At 42.4% G+C, this 9,475-nt stretch overlaps 1 protein-coding gene across 2 annotated transcripts; it reads right to left on the bottom strand.

Annotated features, from left to right (window-relative positions):
• Positions 1-1,277: 1,277 nt before the first annotated feature.
• Positions 1,278-9,475, bottom strand: NAA20 (N-alpha-acetyltransferase 20, NatB catalytic subunit). Of its 2 annotated transcripts, none has more exons than XM_039528383.1 (6): positions 9,284-9,475; positions 6,619-6,643; positions 5,972-6,062; positions 4,728-4,863; positions 3,484-3,629; positions 1,278-2,022 (listed from the first exon to the last, which is right to left on the bottom strand). In XM_039528383.1, exons 1-6 carry the CDS (start codon positions 9,334-9,336, stop codon positions 1,937-1,939), a joined length of 537 nt encoding a protein of 178 aa, XP_039384317.1. In that variant the 5' UTR covers positions 9,337-9,475; the 3' UTR covers positions 1,278-1,936. The 2 variants fall into 2 exon arrangements, with proteins under 2 accessions (XP_039384317.1, XP_039384318.1); XM_039528384.1 differs by lacking the exon at positions 9,284-9,475 and adding an exon at positions 9,045-9,063.

The raw sequence follows: 9,475 nt of genomic DNA on the forward strand, positions 1-9,475 counted from the left end.
TGAGAGCTTTCCTACCTCTGCAAAGTGTTCTGAGACCTTCAGATGGAAGCTGTTAGAGTCAAGCCAGCTCATGTCAAATGCAGCACACTAGACTCTAAAAATTGGCTTTTTAAAACTTCTCGGCCTCACCCTTTCCCTTAACGAAGACAAAGCTCTGGGACATCTGTGAAGAATTTGTTTGTAGATTTTAACTGTACACTATGCTACCTTCTCATGCAAGACTTTAATATGCAACAGTAGGCTGCAGGACTGAAGTATGATTGGAGTGCCGCATGTTAACACAAAGATGCTTCTGTTCTCTTCCCAGTTTGATTCTCTCTACAGTTAACACTAGCATACTTGAATGAATATCACTTCTTTTGAACTGTTACATACAATGCAACGCCCAAAGTGACCAATGTGCTTTGTAGCTTTTGTTGGGGCAATTTGGAGGCGAGTTGAGGAAAAAAAGGAGTTTCTGACCTTTCTTTGCCTCAAGAAGCCAATCTCCTGTTTGTTCCCTACTAATGAGGAAAGAGGCTTATTTCAATGATCAGAGTAAATGCCATGTATTATTCAGATCTTCTGTGGAGAAAGTCTGGGAACATGAATTAGCTGCTCCTGCTCAGTTCTTATTCCCACCTGTCACTAAACAGAGCAAAGCAGAGCTACACAGTAGTAGACTCCTCATCCTCGAACAAATCACTCCTGCGGCACACTACCACCAGCCAAAAACATTTTGTGAGGTTCATGAGACTAAATTTTAGCCTAGGCCTGCATCTGCCTCCCTCTTCGGCAACAGAAACTGCCAAACACACATTGCCCTACTGCTCTGCTCTCCACTAGCTTCCTATGGCATTCAAGACTTTGGACCTAGCTAAAATTACCTGAGGAATCCCATCTGATCATGACTATCCACAAGCAGCTCTGTTTTGATGGACCCACAGACCTGTCAACCATATGAGGGAGGCGTTACAGAGCTTTCAACAGCTGCCTTAGACTGAAACTCAGCCCCTGGAAACGTTAGAGCACCCACACAAAGCTTCTGTCAGTTGTTTAACTTTCCATCAATTAAAAATCTGCGAGGAGGAAATATTAAAGTGCTGCTCTGCCACTGCACTGAGCACAGTATTAAAAAAACTAACCAGACTGCAGCCTAAAGTTCTCATTTTTTAGTATAAGACTTGCTACTCTAACTTGGTAACAAATGGTGCCATCTCTTCTGATTTCAGGACTTTTTACAGGCCAAGACGCACGCTATTTTCTGTATAGAGCGAATACATGTACTTTTTTTTCCCACATTTTTAGAACATTGCTGACTTACCTCCAATAATACTGTACAGTACACACACAGAACTGGATTGGTCTAATCAGTAACTGATGCACATTATCCCACTGTCTGCCAAAGCTGATTTTTAAATGAGAAAACTAATTAAGGAAGGCTACAACAATACATGTGAACATGACAAAATAAGCAGTGTGAGAGAAAGCCATGGCTCAACTTTACACAAACCAGTATCACACTGAATTTGTATTTTATTATGCACCTCATCTTTTTCATATCTACCCTTAGAGCTTCAACTGTTAGAACAAAAAAGAACATTCACAGCTGTGATTCTCAGGCCCAGTAGGAGGAAGCTGTGATATTTTCCATCACTAAGTTTTAGTATGTGGTATAAAACATGATGGTGGAATGTTTAAACTTGTCTGTTTTTTTTATAAACAGCAGGAAATCAAAATATAAGCAGTGTAACTGTAAACTTCCTATTGGTGCTTTTGGGGCTTTATGAAAAGTAAAACACTCTGCCTAAACTCCTTTTTTAAGCCTGTGCCTTCTCCACATCTATCCAAGATCTTTTCTGTTACCTTCAAAACATTTGATGCTCTTTGCGCTGTAAATTTTAAATTGTCCATAAATGTTATTTTTGGCAAGTTGCCTGAGAACCACAGCTTAAAGTTATTCGATGTCTTCAGGTCTCACAGGATGAGGTAATGGTATAATTGATTTCTTCTCTGAATCTCTGGAAAGCGCTTTCCTCATATCTGTTGACAAACACAAATGTTACTACTACAAGACAGACAACATTAAACAAGCCCATGTTAAAGTGAATGTTCTTGTAAATTATAATAAAAAAGCTCATCTTTTATGAGAAAAATTCCAGTACTATAAGACTGCTACAAATAAAATACAATTAGATGCAAAAATATTAGCTTTAATGCAATATTAAAGTCAAAATAGCAATCACTTGATGTAAGGTTGCTCCAAGAATGTGAGCTGCCACCTCCTAAGTACTTTATGTACTTCACACACAAACGTTCCAAGGCATGCGTTTATCGTTGCCTGACTTTAAACATTCACAATTTTAAGATCAGAGTGTCTGAGAAAAGGAAGGCTTCAGAGGGTCACCACCATCTGCTATCCAGAGGCCAAACAAAACATGAACGGCTGGCTTAGCCCCCCACCAATAGAACTAGTAAAAAGCCCTCCCTCTCCATTCCCAGCTGGAAAGGAGCTGGTTCCCAGGTTCAGGGCTTTCATATCAGCCCCTGGATACTGGGTGTTTGAAAGTTGGGAATCTCAGGTGCTCTCCTGTCCCACCTTCTTTTGGGTCCTCTTCCCCTGTGAACTGCTATTCCTTACATCTGTTGCTGAGTACAGCTTTTGCCAGCAGCAGCAGAGTGAAATTAACACGAGTTCTGGTCAGCTTCAGCAGCTGCCCATAGGGTTCTGAACAGTAACAGTAAAAAGGACAAAGAACATGTCAATGTCACTCTTCAGCTGCTTGGAAAAGCTATAAGTGGCATCAGCAGTGCTCAGGCAGCATGTGTCTATAGTCTCAGGAAGACAGCACCGTATCCATTTACATTTGGAAGGTTATCCTCACAACCAGTTTACACAACAAGCTCATGTTCTGCAGAAACTGAAGACTAAGGACTCATCCCTAACCAGGGAAAGTGTTCTACTTGTCATTGATGATTAAGTGAATGCATTTTTCAACCCCTGCAGAAATACTCAACCAATTTTGCTGCTGTTTATAAAATAAATTCACTTTTGGGATGAGGCAAAGCATTAATAATTTCAGCCCAAGATTAAATTGCTAGATAAAGTTCTGTGCATATGAAAAGAGAGATTAGAACAGTAACTGCATTTTAACCATTGTTATAGAAGGCATTTCTTGTACTTGTATAATGGCAAAATAACTTGTTTAAACTACCAAAACTATCTATCAGAATAAAGGAGTAAGTATCAATTAATAAGGACATTCAAAACAAAAGTATCCTGTTGATACAATAAATACCACAAAGTATAACTTGTTGAAAAATCAAATTGTATAATTGAAGTGTAATTTCAAGTCAGATTTGTTTTTTAAAGAACTATCCAAAGGTATATATTTGTGTACTTAATGAGAAACTGAGTTAGCTTTATTTTCAGAAAAGTAAAGAAAACAACACTGGAGCTTTCCACGTATGTGGTGATTTGCTCTTACGGAACCAAGTACTTACCATAAGCATCTTCGTCAGGCTCCCCATTGCTCGCTGAGTAGTACTCTAGTACTGTCCTGTAGACACTGTAGCCCAGTTGCTTGTACATATTTACTGCAACCTGATTTGACACTCTTACAAAGAGATCCACAAAAAATCCACCCTTTCTTTGTAAAGGGAAAAAAAACAAATGAGGAAGAGCAAAAGAATACATAATTTCATAATATAATGTATCTACTGCCGATAATCAGAGAGAAGAGAAACAAATTCTTCCAAAGATTCTGCACAGAATACACCCTATTCAATGATGATAAAAGGTGCATTATTTATTTATATTACAGGCAGATGTATTTTTCTGGGGTACAACTGAGGAGTCTAGCCACATGAACAATCTCAGGCTTTCATACAATCTCTGCAGAGTGGAGTTGTGTACAAGTGACCAAAGAAACATTGGGTGAGTTATCTGATATATTTTGCACTCCAGAAGGAGAGAGGGAGCAGATTTTTTTACCCATCCATTTAAAGAACTACATGAATAACTTTCCCTGCTAACCTCATCTCTCAAACAAGAAAGGGGAGAGCCCTGTACACTAGAAATGAGCCTTAGTCACACATCTTATTATTTTCTGTATTTCTATTGCTGACTGCAGCTCTGCAAAAAAAAATGTGGCTTTACCTTTCCCCTTGTATTATGTACACTTATCCTACCTTAGACAGTGTTTATTTGATCTATTGCTAAGCTGTGTCCTGATCATTTTGTAGAGATTATCTGCTCATAAAAAAAGTCTCCAGTGTTGTAAGATCACATCAGCTAGGAACAATCTCATTCCCAATACACAAAAGAAAAAACAACCTGTGAGCACTAAACTCAGCAGCCTCACAGATTTAATCTCTTTCTCTACTTCTCTCATACAGTCAGCTCTTTGAGGCAGGGGCAGTTCCCTCCCTGTTTGCACACTGTACACAGTGTTGTGGGCACGACAGGAAAAAGAGTTGACTCTTTGTGAAGGGAATCCTCTCTCTGCCCAAGACAAGCAATTTTTACAGGGTGCGCCTGCTGGACCTGGAGTTTCTTCCCTCTCATCCCCACAAATTGGCTTTCACAACAGCTAAGAAACATCTTAAAATCTGCCAGCTATCATTTAAACCTTGCTCTCTGTAACCACTGGGAATTATAATCAGAACATCACATGTTCAGTGGGCAAGCAAGGTCAGTTTTCTGGGACACAAGAAAAAATTACTTAGAATTTGTACCTGGTGCTCACCTTTCTGAAATTTCCTCCAGTAGCTCCATCAACTTAGCAGCCAAACCCAGCCGGCGGAACTCGGGCGCAACAGAGAGAGCAGTGACATGCCCGTGCCACTCCTCCCTGGCCACGGAGCCTTCAGCTTTACCCATTACTGCAAACAGAAGGAGCACTTAACAAGCTAGCACGCTGGAATTAATGTACGCCATCCCCAGAGGGACATCCCCGCAAAGGAAACCCACAGATGTATTTGAAACAGCTTTCTAAGTCAAAATGCTTTAGTGATTCTGTAAAGGCTGCAGTAGTGGTGTTTCAGAATGACGGAATGAAACAGTTTACTATATTTAACTGCACAAGCCTCATTTAGAAGGTACAGGGTACAGTCAACATAAAAAAAAATCACATTTCCATTGGAAAATTGCATACTTCTGAGTGTTACTAGTAACCCTAATCGCCGAGGCCCAGATCCTGCACATTGACTGTGGGCAGAGCTCCTCGCAAGATCAGGTCTTTACTTAATGTGATTGACAGCACTTTGTGCCTGTCCAGCTTCGCTTTTTGAAGGGTCATTTGGGCTTCCTGTCTCATGCACTACCATAATGACATCACTCACTCACTGCTATGTAAGGAACTGAATATATGTATACATGTATACAGGAAAAGGGAGGGGAAGAAGATGCAGGCCTGAGCATGTTAGGTAGTGTTGCTTTCAGACCCTCCCACAAGCCTCTTATAAATAAAGCAGGGGAGCAGAAAAATTGTTTTAAGGAATGAACAAAAAAAAACCTTTCTATTAGGAGGGAGCTCTGAGAAAGCTGAATGTGCTGAAATTAGTTAATTTAAAAAAATAAATCCAGTTGACTGTGTCCTGTTAAAGGCAAGAGTGTGAACAAAAGGATAACATTTCCCTTCACATGTGAGCAGAAGGATGGTAGGCCAAGGCCCAGTGACAAAGGCCCTGATATTGCCAAGACTTACACAAATGTGACATTAAGCATGTGTCTTGCTAGAACTCAGCATTTGTCCTGCTTCACTGCCACACAAGGACCACCACCACAAAACACGAGTGCATAATTTATGTAATGCCCTTCAACATCTGTGAGGTGGCGTTAGCAGTAAATGCTCCAGTTTGGTGTGAATATTAAAAAACAGGAAGTGAACTGAAATCTGATTTATAGCCCCGAAGTATTAAAATGCAATAGAATCTTAAATGGTTAAAAATTATAAGCTATGTCACACCAAATGTACAATATTCCACTTACTGTAACCCATTAGCTCTCCACCTGGTGCTTCTGCAACAATAAAATACTCTGGCCAGTGAGCCAGATACTGTAGGTAAAAGGGTATCCCATACTACAGAGTTCGTGTTAAGAAGTATACAGCTAATTGACAATACTACTTTCTTCAGTACACAATGCTGGACTGATATGGCTTGCCAAGGAATAGCACTGAAACGACATGCACTGAACAGCATGTGCTGTCTATTGAGAGTCTTAGCTCCACCGGTTGCATTTATACCTTCCTTTTATCAGTATACTGGATGGCCAGCTTTCTACTCAGATAAAGTAGATTCTTATGTCTGGGTTTTCCCCCAGGATTTTAAGAGACGAGTAGAGGTAAGCCAGCAAATAGTCTATGTGAGAGCAACATAAAACAAAATGGTTTTAAATACAGTATTATGTTAGACGGAATTAAAGGTTAGGGTGGCTTGCAGGGAAATGTAAGACCCTGAGGAACCCCTACAAATTATTGTAAGTTAATTTACCCAATTTTGATAAACTTAGTAAAGACCATATTATGGTTTTGGGTACATTATATGTGTGTAGTAATAAGAACTACAATAATGGGAAGAAACAAAGCTGCTATCAACACTGTATGTACAGAACAATGAAAAGCTTAATAAGGATACAGTCTCTGTAAGTGGATCCAAATTACTGTAAAAAATAAAAACAGATTAAACTTTAAAAAGGTTTACAAAGTATATTTCTAGTTGGATATTAATCAGGTTACTTCCAAACAACACACTTCCAAGAGACAACACAATCCCCACCGCCCCACAAAAAAAGACAATCCATCACTGGTGATGGTGTTCAATTCTGAATGAGTTCATGTAAGTTTGAAAGCAACAACTTTAAGCTATGTTTACGCTGGTGTCAGAGGTGTGATTTCAGGCTCACGTAAGCATAGCCACACTAGCTTTAATCTGGCAGCACGGGCTATACAAACCTGCCCAGAAACTTGGGTATGTATTGGCGTTCCTAGCCCACACCGGAGTCCTAATTGCCATGCCTTCCCTGCTCTACCTAGATTAACGTTAGCAGTGGTATGTCCATGAGCTGTAATCACACATCCAACTACAGTGTAGACATGGCTGTAGAGGGAGCATCCAGTTCGAACGCCAAATATTCAAAATTCACTATCTGATGGTACCACAATGTCTTGGGGCCCTGATCCTGCATCCTGATCCAAATTGCAGAGCTTTATACCTGTACAGAGTTGCCTTGAGTTGAATGGGACTCTTGTTCAAATGGCCCATTGTACTCGCATGGGGATCCAATATCAGGATTCAGAGGGGTAGCCGTGTTAGTCTGGTTCTGTAGAAGCAGCAAAGAATCCTGTGGCACCTTATAGACTAACAGACGTTTTGCAGCATGAGCTTTCGTGGGTGAATACCCACTTCTTCGGATGCAAGCAGTGGAAATTTCCACTGCTTGCATCCGAAGAAGTGGGTATTCACCCACGAAAGCTCATGCTGCAATATCAGGATTGTGGCCTTAATCTTTATTTTTGTTATCTGAACTAAAAGGGAGTTGTTGAAGGGGATGGCGACTCATTAATTTCCACCATATTAATAGTTTTCTTACTGTATTATTTTCTCTTTGCTTGTTATTGTTATTTTCCCCACAGCCCTTAGTAGCTGGTTAGAGGACAGCTATAGTGCAAGTTTTCAAACTAAATCTTGGCATGTGATTGCCGTCCTCTGTGGACTGTCCCTTCTTTTAAGGACAAAAGCAAGGAATACGTTATTTGTTCTAGTAGTGTCTACAAGCATTACTTCTAGAACCAGCTCATAAAGGGATATTTTAGTGGCTCACTCTCTGTTCTGCATCAAAACTTCTCATTAGCCTTAGCTGTAAGCCCTTTTGAAAACAGGAGATATGGAAGATTATACTTTGGAAAGATTTAGAGATACTGTAGGGAATTTTATATGAAAGTGCCGGAGATGCATTCTGTGTCATTTTAGTTCCTAATTCTAACTTTTCTGCTCTTATTGTGCACTCTAAACTCGTAAATGTCAGTGACAAGGATAAAAAATGTGGGACTTTCTTCCCCCTTTACCCTCATAATAGGCAGACAAGTTAATATCTAACCCCAGGAAGTTGTCCCACCACACTACAGGAATTTCCTTACTGGATCACACCTGAGGTCCATCTAACCTGGTTCTCCATCGCTGACAAAGGTCAGTATCAAATGCTCAAGATAAGAAACCCTCTAGTGAAAAATTATGGGATAACCTGTCCATACATAAAGTTCCTTCCTAGCTCCCATCAGTTCATGTTTCGGTTATGCCCAAAGCATAAGGGTTCATACCCCGTCTAGAAAAATGTTTAAAAGATGTTTATGTCATTGTCAATGTTTCCATTATCAACATCTCTAATCAATGTCAACGTCTAACCTTTTTTCAAATGCTATTATCCAACTGGCCTCAATATTTGTAGTTCAGGGTCCCATGGGTAAATTATGGATTGCCTAAAATGTATTTCCTTGTAAACGTTTTTCACTTTCTCTGAGTGTCCGCCTGCACTTTACTGTCAGCAAAGGTAAGATTTACCATCTCTATACCACTTATTGGTTTTATATTATTCTACTTCTATTATGCCCCCTTTTATTGATCTTTTCTCTAGACAGAAGAATTCCATTCTCTCCTTGTATGAAAGTCTCTCCCCACCTATAATCTTTTTTGTTATCTATTTCCAGACCCGTTTTATTTCTGCTACAACCTATCAGGGCTGGGCACCCCATCTCACACGCCAATCAGTCCCACTCTGATCAGTGAGCACCCAGGACCTGGTCCTAGGCACCACTAGGGAAGCAGATCACAGCCTGAATCCCACCGTGACTCGGGTCCAAGCCCTGTCACTTTGCAGTGTGGACGCGGCTCACGTCGTGGACCCGAGTCAGCAGCTCTGTGGACAGGCCTGGCTGCGAGACCCTGCGCCGCGAATTGCAACCCAGGTTTGCCACGCAGCGCGGGCACTCGGCCGGGGTCAGGCACAGCGAGCCCGGGTCCAAGTTGCCGTGGAGACAAACCCCGACGGCGGCTGGGAAACCCACCTCGGGCTGCCCCCGGCTGCCGCCCAACAGCCCAGGGCGGCGGGGGCTCGGGCAGGGGGAGCTGGGCGAGGGTGAGGGTGAGCCGGGTCCGCGAGCGCTCGGCCCGGGGAAGCAGCGCGCTGAGGGGTCCCACAGGGCAGGGACCGAACCCCCCCGCCCCGCGCGGGACTAGGCCGCTCCGACACCCCCCTCCCCCGCCGGGAGCGAGCGAGCGAGGGGGCGGGGCGGGGGCCGCTCACATGTTGTTGAAACGGAAGAGGTCGTCGCAGGTGAAGGCCCGGAGCGAGGTCATGGTTCCGCCCCGCCCGGCCAGGCGCCGACCCGGAACTGCTGCCTCTGACCCCACCCGGGCGGGATCACTTCCGTCCTGGCGGGGTTGCTAAGCAACGCCGTGAGACGGCGGCCTTGGCGGCCAGCCCCTGACAAGCCTG

This window comes from Mauremys reevesii, linkage group 3, assembly GCF_016161935.1.
Source record: "Mauremys reevesii isolate NIE-2019 linkage group 3, ASM1616193v1, whole genome shotgun sequence".
NCBI lineage: Eukaryota > Metazoa > Chordata > Testudines > Geoemydidae > Mauremys > Mauremys reevesii.